This window comes from Spermophilus citellus, assembly GCF_964194105.1.
Source record: "Spermophilus citellus genome assembly, chromosome: 18".
Taxonomy (NCBI): domain Eukaryota; kingdom Metazoa; phylum Chordata; class Mammalia; order Rodentia; family Sciuridae; genus Spermophilus; species Spermophilus citellus.
The window spans coordinates 54072163-54089141 of NC_138200.1; the positions used below are offsets into that span (position 1 = coordinate 54072163).

General features: G+C 36.2%; 1 protein-coding gene across 6 annotated transcripts in view; it reads left to right on the forward strand.

Annotated features, from left to right (window-relative positions):
- Positions 1 to 8759, forward strand: part of NFAT5 (nuclear factor of activated T cells 5) — a 102621-nt gene extending 93862 nt beyond the window's left edge. For all 6 annotated transcript variants that reach the window (XM_081274039.1, XM_081274036.1, XM_081274038.1 and 3 more), the window contains 3 exons: positions 3 to 2505; positions 3389 to 3632; positions 4429 to 8759. In XM_081274039.1, the coding sequence (XP_081130165.1) occupies positions 3 to 2505; positions 3389 to 3624 (2739 nt within the window). In that variant the 3' untranslated portion in view covers positions 3625 to 3632; positions 4429 to 8759. The remainder of the gene's footprint in view (positions 1 to 2; positions 2506 to 3388; positions 3633 to 4428) is intronic.
- The last annotated feature ends 8220 nt before the right edge of the window (positions 8760 to 16979 follow it).

Consider the following 16979-nt stretch of genomic DNA (forward strand, 5'->3'; position numbering starts at 1 on the left):
AGACTACAAAGACAGTTGGATCAACTCAGCAAACTTTAGAAAACATCTCTAACATAGCAGGAAATGGGTCCTTCTCATCACCATCATCTTCTCACTTACCCTCTGAAAATGAAAAGCAGCAGCTTCAACCCAAGGCATACAACCCAGAGAGCCTGACAACTATCCAAACACAGGACATCTCACAGCCTGGGACCTTTCCAGCAGTTTCTGCAACTAGTCAGTTGTCCAGCAGTGATGCACTACTACAGCAGGCTACGCAATTTCAAACAAGAGAAACTCAGTCTAGAGAAGTATTACAGTCAGATGGTACAGTAGTTAATTTGTCACAACTCACTGAGGGGTCACAGCAACAGCAGCAGTCACCACTGCAAGAACAAGCACAGACTTTACAGCAGCAGATTTCATCAAATATTTTTCCATCACCAAATAGTGTGAGTCAGCTACAGAATACTATTCAGCAGTTGCAAGCAGGAAGTTTTACAGGAAGTACTACTAGTGGCAGCAGTGGAAGTGTTGACTTGGTCCAACAAGTTTTAGAGGCACAACAACAGTTATCTTCAGTTTTATTTTCAGCTCCAGATGGTAATGAGAATGTTCAAGAACAACTTAGTGCAGACATTTTTCAACAAGTCAGTCAAATTCAAAATAGTGTAAGCCCTGGCATGTTTTCCTCAACCGAGTCCGCAGTCCACACCAGACCAGATAATTTAATACCTGGAAGAGCTGAAAGTGTTCATCCACAGACTGAAAACACATTGTCAAATCAACAACAGCAACAACAGCAACAACAAGTGATGGAATCATCAGCTGCAATGGTTATGGAGATGCAGCAGAGTATTTGCCAGGCAGCTGCCCAAATTCAGTCAGAGTTATTCCCTTCAACAGCTTCAGCAAATGGAAACCTTCAACAGTCACCAGTTTACCAGCAGCCTTCTCATATGATGAGTGCACTACCTACCAATGAGGACATGCAAATGCAATGTGAATTGTTTTCTTCGCCTCCTGCAGTTTCTGGAAATGAAACATCTACAACCACCACACAGCAGGTTGCAACCCCTGGCACTACCATGTTTCAGACATCAAGTTCAGGAGATGGTGAAGAAACTGGAGCACAAACAAAACAGATTCAGAACAGTGTCTTTCAGACCATGGTCCAAATGCAACATAGCGGGGACAATCAACCTCAAGTTAACCTTTTTTCATCAACAAAAAGTATGATGAGTGTTCAGAATAGTAGTACCCAGCAACAAGGTAATGGTTTATTCCAGCAAGGGAATGAGATGATGTCACTTCAGTCTGGGAATTTTCTGCAGCAGTCTTCTCATTCACAGGCTCAACTTTTTCATCCTCAGAATCCTATTGCTGATGCTCAAAACCTTTCCCAAGAAACTCAAGGTTCTATTTTTCATAGTCCAAATCCTATTGTCCACAGTCAAACTTCTACAACTTCCTCTGAACAAATGCAGTCTCCAATGTTTCACTCTCAGAGTACCATCGCTGTGTTACAGGGTTCTTCAGTTGCACAAGACCAGCAGCCACCCAACATATTTCTTTCCCAAAGTTCTATGAATAATCTTCAGTCTAACACAGTATCCCAAGAAGAGCAGATTTCATTTTTTGCAGCACAGAACTCAATTTCTCCACTTCAGTCAACATCAAACACTGAACAGCAAGCTGCTTTCCAACAGCAGGCTTCAATATCACATATCCAGACCCCTATGCTATCCCAAGAACAGGCACAACCTTCCCAGCAAGGTTTATTTCAGCCTCAGGTGTCCTTGGGCTCCCTTCCACCTAATCCAATGCCTCAAAATCAACAAGGAGCAATTTTCCAGTCACAGCACTCAATAGTTGCCATGCAGAATAACTCTTCATCCCAGGAGCAGCAGCAGCAACAGCAGCAGCAGCAGCAGCAACAGCAACAGCAGCAGCAACAGCAGCAGAGCATTTTATTCAGTAATCAGAATACTATGGCTACGATAACATCTCAAAAGCAACCACCACCAAACATGATATTCAGCCCAAATCAAAATCCAATGGCTAGTCAAGAGCAACAGAGCCAGTCAATTTTTCACCAACAAAGTAATATGGCCCCAATGAATCAAGAACAGCAACCCATGCAATTTCAGAATCAGCCCACAGTTTCCTCACTTCAGAACCCAGGTCCTAACCAATCTGAGTCATCACAGACTTCCTTATTCCATAGCTCTCCTCAGATTCAGTTGGTACAAGGGTCACCTAGTTCTCAAGAGCAGCAAGTAACACTCTTCCTCTCTCCAGCATCCATGTCTGCACTGCAGACCAGTATAAACCAACAAGAAATGCAACAGTCTCCTCTTTATTCCCCTCAGAACAACATGCCTGGAATCCAAGGAGCCACATCTTCACCTCAGTCACAAGCTACTTTATTTCACAATACTGCAGGAGGTACAATGAACCAACTACAGAATTCTCCTGGCTCATCTCAGCAGACTTCAGGAATGTTTCTGTTTGGCATTCAGAATAGTAAGAAACTTTTCTACTTTTTTATTATTCAATTGAAATGCTCAAATGATTATTAGTATTAGAAGGAAGCAAAATGCAGTCGTTTTAAAAGTACAGATTTTACTTAGAATTCTACCAATTAGCTTGGCACAGTGGTTGCATGCCTGTAATCCCAACAACTCTAGAAGCTAAAGCAGGAGAGTTGCAAGTTCAAGGCCAGCCCTGGCAACTTAGCAAGACTCTATCTCAAAATAATAAAAAGAAGAGAGATGTAACTCTGATAAAGTGCCCCTGGCGGGGTTGGGGTTGTGGCTCAGCGGTAGAGCAATCGCCTAGCACGTGTGAGGTGCTGGGATCTATCCTCAGCACCACATAACAATAAATAAAATAAAGGCATTGTGTCCGACTACAACTAAAAAAAAATATATAAAAAAAAATGCCCCTGGGTTTCATCCTCAGTACTGGGGTAAAAAACAAAATTCTACCAATTAAAGATAGTGAGATTGTGGACAAATTTTATGGGCCTTAATTTCCACATCCAAAACAGTGATAATATTACTTGCTTGACAAGGGTATTGAGAGAATTAAATGTGGTAATATATTAAAATGTATGTTTGACATTTCAAGTTATAACCTTGAAAGGAAAATAAGGTAAGGATGGTGGATAATATCTCAGTCAAGCCAGATAGAGTGGGACCCACCTGCAATCTAGCTTTTATACTGCAGAGAGGAAACCTAAAAAAAAATCCAGTACCATTCTGCGAAAACCTTTTTCTTAGATTGTTAGGTGCCTCATTTTTAGTAATATACTGGGTGAACACAGTAATGAATTTCTCTTAACTAATAAATATTTTCTCATGAACCTTAACTAATCAGGTAGCTTCCGTTTTTAATGTTTCTGCAGACTGTAGTCAGCTTTTAACCTCTGGACCAGCTACATTGCCAGATCAGTTGATGGCCATAAGTCAGCCAGGCCAACCACAAAACGAGGGACAGTCACCTGTGACAACACTTCTTTCTCAGCAAATGCCAGAGAGTTCTCCGCTGGCATCTTCTATGAACACCAACCAGAACATGGAAAAGATTGATTTGCTTGTTTCATTACAAAACCAAGGGAACAACTTGACTGGCTCCTTTTAACTGGATATGTAAGTATTGTATCTTGGCATCTTACTGAAAAATATTGATTAATAACTTATTTTCTCAACAGATTTGATTTAAGTAATAGCACTGCTTAGACTTGAAATCTTTTTTTAAATATGACTTTTCCAAGATAGTACTTTTTTTTGTACTAGGTATTGAACACAGCACTAAACGACAATCCTCAGTATACCCCCCACACACACCCCTTTTTTTGAAATAGGGTCTCACCAAGTTGCTTAGGACCTTGCTAAGTTGCTGAGGCTGGCTTTGAACTCGTGATCTTCCTGCTTCAGCCTTCCAAGCTGCTGTGATTCCAGGTGTGCACCTTCTGTGTCTGGCTGATGGCACTTTTTTTATATGGCCCCAATGAATCAAGAACAGCAACCCATGCAATTTGAATGGTAGTTTATGGTTATATTGTTAACATTGGGCATTCCTTTTATCTCTAAGTTTCTTTACCTTGGGATGACAGAATATCTAATGAATGAAAATTGTATTTCCCTTTTATTATATATTGAATATGGTCATGACTCATTTCTCCTTTCTTCAAAAAATATTAAGAGCTGGGGATATAGCTCAGTTAGTAGAGTGCTTTCCTCGCATGCACAGGCCCTGGGTTCAATCTTCAGCACTGAAAAAAAAAAACAAAAACAAAAAACTGAGTTACAGATATTTGTTGAAGAACAAATATTATAAAGATTCATTTATAATACTGTAATTCACTTTGGAATCATTCCCAGTGACACTTTATAAATGTTTTCCTTTGCTAATGAGGTAATAAAATTTCTTTTTCTTTTTTAGAAATTCCATGAAGAATACCGTGATTCCAAGATGTCCTGCAAACTTGTAGTTTTATGAAGATTACTAAAACAAAACAATATGAAAAATTGTACTTGAGTAAATGGATAGATTTTACTCTGACTGCAAAAGAGCACACCTGTGCTACCTGTTGCAGTGACTAGCCATCAATGTTAACATCTTATTTTTTATTCCTGATAACAATGATGACTGAGAATCTATTTGAGTTTCCAGCTGACAGAATTGTTATTTTCCTAGTTGTAATTTCTCTTAAAAGAGTACAATTTAAATTCAAGACTGGACCACTCAGTTATTATTGCTATTAGGAAATAATAATTGTCATGTTTACTTTTATTCTTCATTATTTTCTTTCCTGCATTATTTTAGTCAAGTAATGGCTTATAAAAAAGTAAAATTCAATAATAATAAAGGCTGTGATTTTTTTTCACTATGAAAAGCACAGCTGTTGGCCAAAGTGAAGAAATCTTTTTCAGTTTTTATGGAGAAACTGAAGGGGTAACATTCTGACAAGTGAGCTGAAATAAAAATTCTACAGACTTGATTAAATGCAAAGGCAGATAACACACAAAAATGGAGACAGCTGGAATGCTATTGGTTTTATTTTTCAAAGAGTTGTTAGTTCTCTGTGTTTCCACTAAGGGGTTTAGCCATAACTGTATAGAAAAATCATTATTTTGCTCTGTGAGAAATGAAGGGGGTAATACATGGTAAATTATATTCTAATATCCTCCTACAGGAGTTTAAACTGACAGAGTCATCTGAGTCTGTTTCTTCTTAATCCAGTCTTTGGCTGGTATTTCCTTTTTATATGCATCTGTATTATTTTCCACCTCATTTTTCACTTTATTTTAGATAACTGTTAATACACTACTGGCTTTGTGACCCTGTAGCAACTTAAAGGAAAAGGCCATTTTGATTCAGGGTGACCTAGCAATCCTGCAGCACAGGGCAAGGAGTCCTCTTTTAGGAATTATTGGAAGTTGATTCCTGAGAAAACATTGTATTTTTTTTTTTTCCATGAACGGTGCTGTTCTGAAGTCTTTAAAATTTTCCTTCTAATAGAAAACAGAATAAATTTTCATTTACAAAAAAAAAAAAAAGGCAAACTAAAATTTCTTGAAACATTACTTCTCCCTGAGCTGCAGTGAGTATAATTCACTTGTCACCTCAGTGCTTTATAGTTTGAAATGGTCACTTACCTGATGGTTCCCACAAGCCTTAGGCTTTACAGGGTCATATCATTGACTTAAAGTGAAGAATTAACTCGTGTTACATCTATAAAGAGCAAAATAACACACTCCAGAACTTGCAGTTGTAGCATTAGTTACACAGTTTTGGGTGTTCTTGCCACCCATGGGATGCCTGCTTCTACCACCTGTGTCTGGACACGTGCTTATGTCTCATCTTCCTTTTGGCTTGTGGAAAGCTGTCAATGCAGTGTAAGGCCAACGTGTGTGTGGCTTCTGTGTGTTGATATCCTTGTCCCTTTCTTTTAAGTGTAAAAAAAAAAATAGCCTGTTAATTGTTGTTAAAGGCTACTTTTCTGTTCTTTTTCTATCCTATATATTTAGTTGAACTGTGGAATCATGGTGTTTGGTTTTGTTTATACAGCCAAATATAACCCCTTTTCATGATGGTCTTTTGTTCTTTGAATGTGCTCTTCTAATTTGTTTTTTTCTGTTATTGTCATATATTCTTTCTTCCACCCCAAACCCTTTCTTTCTTTCTCTTCTCTCTCTGATTGAGAGGCATTGAATTACGTTTTCAGTAGTACAGGCTTCTTGCCGATATGAAGGGAACTTTTCAGAAAGAGACCTACTCTGGGTCATTTAATTTTGAATACAGTTTTCAATCGTTCAAGTTTTGGATGGTTTATATCTAATGTGTGTTTCATTTTTTTGGAAAGCTATATTTTGTATTTAGGAAATGGTATACTATTTTGCTATTTGTACTGAGTGAGTACATTGGCATAAATATAGAAATTTATATATATACATATATATAAACTATTCTTTTTTTGCCACACATTTTTGTGGTAAATTTGTGAGTTTGTCTGATGTTCTACCACAACGTGGCGTCTGATAACAGTGAGGGGGGGTGGGTTTGTTATGTCTTTATTGAGATATTTAAGTACCTTTTGAAACAAATGACCTGTTCATCTGTAGCCATTCCATCAGGCAGTTCCTTGATGTTATTAGTGGGCTAAAGGCAGCTAGCTTACTGTGTGTTTGCTGGATCTCAGCAAAATGTTAAAGAGTAAGGAAACGTATTGAGGCAGTTGTGTCAAATGGTGTTTCATAAGAATGAGCCATTCAGTCTTTGCTCACTATATATTTAATATTTTATTATTGTTGTTATTGTTATTATTAATTGGCTTTCTGTATTCTATGCCTTTTATTTATAAAAACACTAAAAAAATTATGTTTGTAATTTTAATAACATTTTCCCCATCTTGTAATATCCAGAGCTACTTTATAAATTCTCTGAACCAAAAGTATTTTCCTCAATATATCTCTTCCCCAGGTCCCTATCAGGAGTAAATCACCAAATATAGTTCAGGTTGTGAGAAGGATCAACCACACAATCCAGTGCTTGTTTTAAAATGTAAAACTCTAACCCTAGAGAATAATGTCAGAGAAAACAAACCCAGAGGTATTAAAAGAATAAATAGAAAAATAGTAGTAGTAGAAATTTTTTAAAAATGTTTACTTCTCAATATTGTGTTGTTTTTTTTTTTTTTCTGATATCATATAGGAGACTTAGGAAGTCTATTTGTTCACCAAGTTCCCATTAGAATGTTGTTAATACTGTACCATGGCTAAAGTAGTGGCAAGAAGACTGGCTTGTGTGGTGACTTCAGTTTGTTCTGTGGTTTAGCAAGGGGTTTTATTCTTATGCTGATTGGCAATGCCAAGTCACTGGGACCAATTTTCTGTTTTGTAATATCTAAGTTTAGAACAGAACATAAACCTGAACTGTAGTGGTTTGATTGGATGAAGGCAGAAACCCCAATTTTTATTCTCATAAATCTTGTGGTTATTTATACAAGGGCTGTGCTATGCTACCATATTCTTAATCAATAATGATAGTTTTGTTTTGTTTTGTTTTTTACATTGTTAAATGTTCCTTATCCCGAAAGGTCAATGTTAAGTACAACATTCTGAATATATGACTTGGTAACAAAGAGTATTTGTCTTTATTGAAGAGTTAGCTCAGCGGTTGATATGTGTGCTAATTACTGTTTCCAAATTACTGTTACAAATTAGAGCTACACATGAGGGAGACTCAGTAAGCCAGCTAAGACCTTGGAAACAACAATTTATTAAATTTATTTATGGCAGAAGGACCTAAATAAACTGTGAACCACATTTTATTTCTTTGTATTGGTACATTGAATTGTTCTTGCTTTTAGCAATTCACATAAATGCTTGGAGCTTATCTCTCTCTCTCTCTCTCTCTCTCTCTCTCTCTCTCTCTCTCTGTGTGTGTGTTTGTGTGTGTATTTAATTCCTTATTACCATTCCATTATATATCCAAACCAATGGGAAAAAATAGTTAATAGTTACACTTTGCTTCTGAGCTTTATCATTATTACCTTTGTGATTAGAGTATCATGTTATTTAGTCAGTGCAAGTCTATTGTCTCTATAGAACAGGTTTTTAAAGGGCTTTGTTTATTATAGAGGGATCATCCTTCTCTCCTTCCATCCTTTCTTCCTTTCTTTTCTTTTTTGTAATAACATATGTGCATATGGTCTACAGTTTCATTACAGTGTATTTCTTACCCATCAGAACCTTGGCTAATCAACCTTGGAAAAAATACTGTCAAAGGAAATGAGGAAGAAATTGTATCTGTGTCCCTCCAGAACTACTATAATTATTCTTTTTTATTTTTTCAGCCATTATAAATGGTTTGTTTTGGAAAACTGAAATCTGTTAGATGCATCAACATATAAGTTCAGAATAAAAGATTTAATAATTAAATTCTTAAATTCAGCATTGTTATAAATGTTTACTAGGAGTGATCTGTGAAATTTTTATTTTTCTGGTGAAAATTTCTGTTCTCATATCTACTTCCTAGTTGAAAATTACATGAGACCTGTTACCCTTATTTTGTATCTTGAACATAGGTTTCATCCTAATGGCCATCTTATCTGTAGGCTTTTGGTTATTTGGAAGAACTCAGTAAAAGCAAGTGTGTGTAATTCAGCAGATACATTAGAAACTAACTCAGAGCTGAGGTTGTAACCCAGTGGTAGCAGGTAAGAGACCCTGGATTTGATCCCCAGCATCACCAAAAAAAAAGAAAAAGAACTCAGAGTATTTACCCTAGTAAGAGGAATAGTAGACTCTCATAACATATTCAGAAGAGGTTTTCCCTTCTGTCTGTTTGTGACATTAGAGCTAAATTGATTATAATGTTCATAACACAGTATATATCAAAATAATTTGTATCATTCATGAGTTGTCTCAGTACTCCAGTTATTTTTCGAATCTCTTTATTTCATGCCATTCTAAACCTTGTTTATTGATAAAATTATGTTTTTACTTACTATTACAGGATATTTTTACATTAATATTTTATATCTAGATTAAATGTTTATGGAAAAGTGCCTTTTTACCTTAAGAGTGCCCCTTTCTTATAATAGTATTTTTCCTTTGCCACAACCATGTGAAAACCTGACTTTAATAGGTCCCAACTTTCACTTTTTCCATTTAGCCATTCTTTCCTCCATTTTTTGACCACCATAGAAAACAACTTCATAAATTCCTTTGGCTTAAGAGTAGCAGAAAAGATGGCATTACTAGAATTGATCTTTTAGGGAGAATAAATGAAAGATGACAGAGTTATACTCTTTAGGCTTATATAAATTAACTGTAGCACCCCTGGGTCCGTCCAATCCCCAGTAACAACAAATATAAATATATATATATCTTCATTCTTCATCTCAATCAACTGATGATAGTTCTTATCAGAAAACTAATGAAATTTTGTATATAGTTAAATTTCAAGAAGGAACTATTTAAACATCTTTTCCTATCTTAGATGATGAAATAAAATCACTAAAACAGAGGTTGGGTAATGTCAATTTTCTTAACTAAGCAGCAAAGAAGTTTACTTCTTGCCCATTAGAACCTCAGTTAATTTGCTTAAGTAAATTAATGTCAGAAGAAATTAATATATTGAGTTCCTTCAGACCTAAGATGATAATTTCCTTCCTACAAGATACACTTGGAGTGTCCTGGTTTTGTTAATTTTACTTCTGTTTCAGCTCCTTACCATGGGGTGGTGCCTGAAGAAAGGGCCACAAGCAACAGGTCAGGACAGAAGTACCTTTGGAGTAGAGCTGCTTTCCCCATGCAGGTAATTTTGTGACTGTTAGTGGCACTGAAGACTGCAAACCTTTTGCAGTATTCTTAATGCCCTATTGACATAATGCACTTTAATCATTCCAAAGAAGCCAAGAATGCTACATAGTAATGATTCCTTCTTTATGAATACATCTTTAACTATTTAGAATACTCTGTCCCTTTTTATTTTGGATAGCTGACTTGGTATAAGTATTGTGGATATTTTCTAAATTGACTTTATAGTAGGTTTTAAGATTTTGAAATGTAACTATAAGGAGAAATTACTACACTTTAGCACATCATTTTAATCTATATATTTGAGAGTTAAATAAAACTAAAACTAACCCCCTTCCTGTATATTTTGTGTCATGTATATAGGAACATTTTAGTGTATAGTTTTCTATAAGTATAGTTTATGTAAACCAGTGGTTCTCAAAATATAGTCCTCAGCCCACCAGCTAGCATCAGTATCAGCTGGAAGCTAGTTATCCCAGACATACTGAATCAGGAATTCTGGAATGAAGCCCAGCAGTCTGTAACAAGCTTGCCTAATGATTCTGATGCATACTGAAGTTTGAGAATCAGTGGAAAAAACGATATCTAGTGAGAGCAAGAAAGTTTATTTTCCAACTAATAAAGTTATACATCATTATTATTTATGTAAATTCAGCCTAACATGATTACCTATAATCATTTATTGGCAATGATAATTCTTAGTTGCCTATAAAATACACATTTTATGTACATATGCAATTAGTGTAGTAATTGATAATTCGGTTAACTTAGTTTGGCATTTTCCTACCACTTACCACAAAGTTTACATTAAATGACTGATTTAAATATATATAGGTGCGGTGTTCTATATTTCTTTTTAATTGTTATGACATTTAAGTAGCTAAAATAATTGATGGGTGCTAAAGTCTTCTGTTTATCCATAAAATGGGTACATTGTGGGCAGTGTAATACAAACTTTATTTTCATTGCCTCTTACTTTTACCAGCAGACCACAATTTTGCTCTGGCTAGACCAACTCTCAGAACAAAATTATCATTCCTTGTTATTATATTTGTATCTGAGATAGTAAGTAAGATGGCTGGCCAGATCAACATAGCACCTTATGTAACTTGTAATAAATAAAACTTCTTTAAAAGTAGCTTGCTTGGTATAAGAATATTACATTAAAGATATAGCTATTCTAGAAGCTTATGCTTCAGTAAGAGTTATATTTACTAAGATAAATATTAAATAAGATAACACATTGTATAATTTGGGCATTTCTCCCTTCCCAGTTGTATGAATCATGTTAAATATAAACTAACCACAAGATAAATAGATTTATTCATTTTTATTTCCTTGTGTAATTCAGTACCTCCATAATTACTCTAAACTCACTGTTTACAAATCACCAATTAATTAATTCCTGAAACAAAAATTCACTTTTCAGTATAAAACTAAATGTATATTCACTTCTAAAATTTGCCACTGCTGTCTTTCCATAACAGTAGCAGTGGAAATGAAGTGGCTTACTCTATACATGGTGCTGGCAAATACATAGGCAAACTGTTGGGAGATGCTCTAGTTACATTCCTCCTTTATTATTCCTCACCTTATTGCATAATGTATTCCTGTACCCAAAGCATTCTACCACAATTCTGTTCAACCCCAATTTGTGATACATCCTTTAAAAATTCTATTTAACCATATCATCCTACTTGCTCACTCACATCAGTTCACACACATACATACACACACACACACACACACACACACACACACCCCACGCATAAGTCATTGCCTGGTTTTAGGGACTGCTTGTTGCTGCTTCTTACTTTAGCTAATGAACCTCAGGACAACACACACACGCACGCATGCACACACACAGATCTCAGATATTTGAAGGTGGATTTGGAATCATATTTCTGTGTCCAGTAAAGAACTGTCCTGCACTGAAGTCATTGTGACCTTACTAGTTATAAACCAATTCAAATGAACTTGAGCTAATTTCTTTTGATCTAATGAATGTATCTGCTCACCTCATTTCCTTACATTTAATGATAAGCTCCAAGTGGTTGCTACTTTTTGCACAACTTTTACTGAGTTTCATTCACTTCTTAGTCTCTTAATAAATGTACTACAAATATTTCAATAATTTTTTCTGAAGTGGTTTAGCTACCATTCTGCCATTAAAATTTTTAATTGTATTTGCTTGAGCACACTGATCAACCACTGAACTGCCTTCTTCCATTGTCCTGCAATGATATAAAGGTTACATTTTTGTGTATATGGCTTTCATAGTTGGGATTTCAGAGCACTGACACCAGATATTTTCAGTTTGTTCTCTGGGGGAATTTCATTTGCATCTGCGTTTTTAGCTATCTGTGATAACTTGTTAAATATTAAAAAGATATTTTGCTTCTATTGGAACATTTGTATACTCGCAACTATATTTCTGTAAACAGCTGCAGTCAAAAATAAAAAAATGAAAGTTTTCATTTTGCAGTGGGTAACATTCTTTTTTTCCTCATAGTTATGTGTGTGCGCGTGAATGTCAATTTAGAGAACATGAATATGTGGTTGAAATTATTAAATCATTAGGAAAGGTATATGAGATATATAGAAATCTTCTTGAGTAGTTATTTTGTGCCTATCATACATTTTGCTACGCAGAGTACAAATGACAGTATTACAGAATTTTTATGTTTGTTTTTCTTAGTTTAAATGTTTTATATTTAGTTTGTCTGGTACTGGAAATTGAACCCAAGGGTTCCTTTATCATTAAGCTATATCCCCAGTCCTTGTATTTTTTTATTTGTAGACAGGGTGTCCCTAAATTGTTTAGGCTGGTCTTGGACTTGTGATCCTCTTGCCTCAGCCTCCTGAATAGCTGGGATTATAGGCATAAGCCACATGCCCAGCTAAATGTTTTATGTTTAATAAAGCAGTACATTCACGTGAAGGTACTGTTGATAAAAACCAGTTTCCCTACTCTTCAGTCCCATACCCAGAGGTAATCCCTTTTTATTCTTTTGGTAGTTATTTCCGTATATATAAATTATTGTTTACCAGAGTGTGATGCATATTGCTACTAGTTGTACTCAAGGATTTCAGCCAGGCCCAGTGGCACACCTGTAATCATAGTGACTTGGGAAACTGAGACATGTGGAAAGATATATGAAATATAGAAATTTTCTTGAATAGTTATTTTGTGCCCACCTGAAGACTCAATCTCAAAATACAAAGGAGTAGGGATGTAGTTCAGTCATAGAACAACCCTGGGTTCAATCCCTAGTACCAAAAAATAGAAACAAGTCAATGAGCTTTGGGGGCTGGAGTTGGATGTAGCTCAGTGGTAGAGCGCTAACCTAGCATGTGTGAGGCAATGGGTTTGATCCTCAGCACCACATAAAAATAAAGGTATTGTGTCCATCTACAACTAAAATAATAATAATATTTAAAAAAAAACATTTATGTTGGCTGGGGTTGTGGCTCAGTAGTAGAGTGCCCACCTAACATGCATGAGGCACTGGGTTTGATCCTCAGCACCACATAAAAATAAAATAAAATGCTGGGCGTGGTGGCACATGCCTGTAATCCCAATGGCTCCTGAGGCTGAGTCAGGAGGATTTTTCCAAGTTAAAAGCAAGTCTCAGAAAAGGCAGGCGCTGGGGCTGGAGTTGTGGCTCTAGTGGTAGCGCGCTCACCTGGTATGTGTGAGGCACTGGGTTTGATCCTCAGCACCACATAAAAATAAAGATATTGTGTCCACCTAAAAAACTAAACAAATAAATATTAAAAAGAAAAGACAGGCGCTAAGCAACTCAGTGAGACCCTGTCTCTAAGTAAAGTACAAAATAGGGCTAGGGATTGGCTCAGTATTCGAGTGCCCCTGAGTTCATTCCCAGTACAAAAATATATATATATATATATATATATATATATATATATATATATGTGTGTGTGTGTGTGTGTGTGTGTGTCCACCTAACCTAAAAAAAAAAAAAGTGTAATAATGGTCTGAGTATGTAGCTCTGAGGTAGAGTACTTAGCATGTGTGGGGCCCTGGGATCTATCTCTGTCACTGAAAAGAATACCTACCAGATTATAAGAAAAACTTAAAGAAAAATATTAAGTTGTACTATAGAGGATACATGTATACCATAAACATAGTATGTAAAAAAGCTTAAGCTAGGTGCATACTTATAATTGCCTCAGGAGGCTGAGGCAGGATTGCAAATTCAAGGTCAGCCTGGGTAACTTAACAAGACCTTTCTAAAAATAAAATTTTGTTTAATAAAAGGAGCTGACTGGTGAGGGCTGGGGTTGTGGCTCAACAGTAGAATACGTGACTAGCACGTGCAGAGGCCCTGGGTTCGATCCTCAGCACCATAGATAGATAGATAGATAGATAGATAGATAGATAGAGGTATTGTGTCCAACTACAACTAAAAAATATTTGAAATAAAGGAGCTGGCGATGTAGCTTAGTATATATAGAATACCTGCCTAACCTGTGCAGGGCCCTGGGTTCAATCCCCAACACTGTAAATAAACAAAACAAGCTTAAGAGATACTGCTTTAGACATTATGCTTATATCTTTTCAAATATAGATAATTTTATTACATTAAAATGTATACATCTAATTGAGTTGCCATTTAGGAGGCCATATGTGTATTTCAAAAATGTTGCCCTTTGGGGCTAGGGATATAGCTTAGTTGGTAGAGTGCTTGCCTCGAAGGCATAAAGCCCTGGGTTCAATCCCTAGCACCACACACACACACACACACAAAAAAAAAAAACTAAAATGTTGCCTAAGTAAGTTTAAAGTTTTATGTCGGCATTTATTGACTTCCAACAACATTAAAAAGGAGTAATAATGAAATTTGATAAATACAAATATGAAATTATACTTTGATACAAAAAAATAGCGTATGTGGGCAAAACACTGATCCAAAGATGGGATTATAAGGGGTCGTGGCTGCCAAAAATGCTTATGCAATTTCTTGTTACACAATTTAAGTGCAGTGTCCAAAATAAGAAAGGTAATTTTCCAGTTGTTTTATTGGTGCATTATAATCATATCAGACAGTGAGATTCATTATGCAGTGTTCATACACGCACATAACAATTTGATCAGTCTCATTCCCCAGTACCTTCCCTTTCTCTCTCTTCCCTCCCCTTGATCCACTTGCTGTATTCTACTGACTTCCCTTCCATTATTATTATTTTAATTAATGCATTATGATTGTGTATATATTACATGTCTAAATAAGGATTCATTGTGGTATATTTGTACATCAATATAACATAATTTGATAGATTGTGTTCCCCAGTACTTCTTCATCCTCTTCCCCCATCTCCTTCACCTAACTGTTGTTCAGTTTTAATCCATAAGGTGCTAAGAATCCTCCTCTGTCATCTTGTAAGATTCTCAGCAGCCACAGAAGCTTACAAGAGAAGTACTGATTGGTACTCTGTGCTGTAGTTTATGACACCATCATCTCTGCTTCTGCTGATGCATTCTAGTATGTAAAAACATGAGCTCTTGAGTTTACCCACCTATATGTTGAGCCTTGTTTCCCAGTTCTTGAGTTTACCTACCTGTAGGTTGAGCCTGTGTTCCCACACCCTGCTGTGTAACCTCCATTCCTCAATTTCCTTTTTTATAAAGTGGAAACAGTGGAAAGTCCTCCTCATAGGGTTGGTTCAAGAGTTAAGCAAGTTAATCCATGTTGAATTACTCTTATAAGTCTTACCTTGAATTAGTATCACTAGTCCTAATCGCTCTTTGCACTAAATACTATATAGTTTTGCTTTATACAAGCAAAGAATATCTTTTGAAAGATATTCTTTGAAGTATCTTCAGCATCAAAACTTTCTGTTTCCCCATTGCCATGTAAATTTGCTGTCTTGTCTCTTTAAAAACCAAATAAATAATTTTATTTGATCATATATCCCCTTCCAAACTATTTCCACCGCTCTTCTATTTTCTCTTGGACTCATTCCAGTCAGGCTTTCATCACACCATTCTACTGAAATAACTTTGTCAAAAGCACCAAGGAATGGCTTCTTCAATGCCAAATCCAGTGGCCTTTTAAACTTCATCTTATGCAGCTTTTCAGCAATATATGACACACTTGATCACTCCCTCTTTGATACATTTTCTGGTTTTTCAGCATGCCATATGTGGCTACTCTTTTTTACTCTCATCTTGACCTCCTAACATTGAAAATCCTTTGAGATCAATCATAAGATCTCTCTAGTTCAGTATGTCTAGCCGTTAATTTCTCCCTTAACTCTGGGTTTCTGATATCCCACTGCCTATGTCAGCTTGAGCCAACTGTCTTAATCTCAAATACAAGGAGTCTGAAGCCAAAAATCTGATCCCACCCCCTTCTTCATTCTAATTAGTTAGGCCAAAATACCTTGGAGTTTTGGAACTTGTCCTAGATCCAATCCATTATCAAATTCTGTAACCCCAACCTTTGAAATATATCTACTGCTCAACACAACTATTGCTATAACCCTAGTCCAGAGCATTTGTTGCCCAGATTATTGCAACAACAACTCAGCAAATCTCCTTGATTCTATCCTTGCTTTTCCATTTAATGCCTCACTTACTAATCAGAATTACCCTTTTAAACAAAAGTCAGATCTGTTACCCTCTGCTCAAAACCCTCATGGACTTCCTATCCTTAATTCTTAAATTGCTTGTAAAGGTCTGTGCTCTTGACCTCAGCTATTGGCTGACCTGCCAATTTCCCCCTTTCTCTGTCTCAAACACGACTCTGGCCAGGCTTGGTGGTCCACACCTATTATTCCAAAGGCTTGGGACAGCCTTTGGAAGATGGGAGGATCTTAAGTTTAAAGCTAGCCTCAGCAAAAAGTGAGGCTTGCTAAGCAATTCAGTGAGACCCTGTCTCTAAATAAAATACAAAATAGGGCTGGGGACATGGATCAGTCATTGTATCCCTGAGTTAAATCCCCATTACCCCAAAACAAAAAACAAACAAAACATGACTCTGCAGGCTCCTGCCTCCAGGGTTTACACTGGTCATCCATACTGCCTGGATGGCACTTCACATAGCTATTGTTTCACTTCTCATTCTCACTTTATCAAGTCTTTACTCTCAAGTGTGGTCTTTTGGGGGAAAGGTTTATATTTATTCATTCATGTTTTTTGGT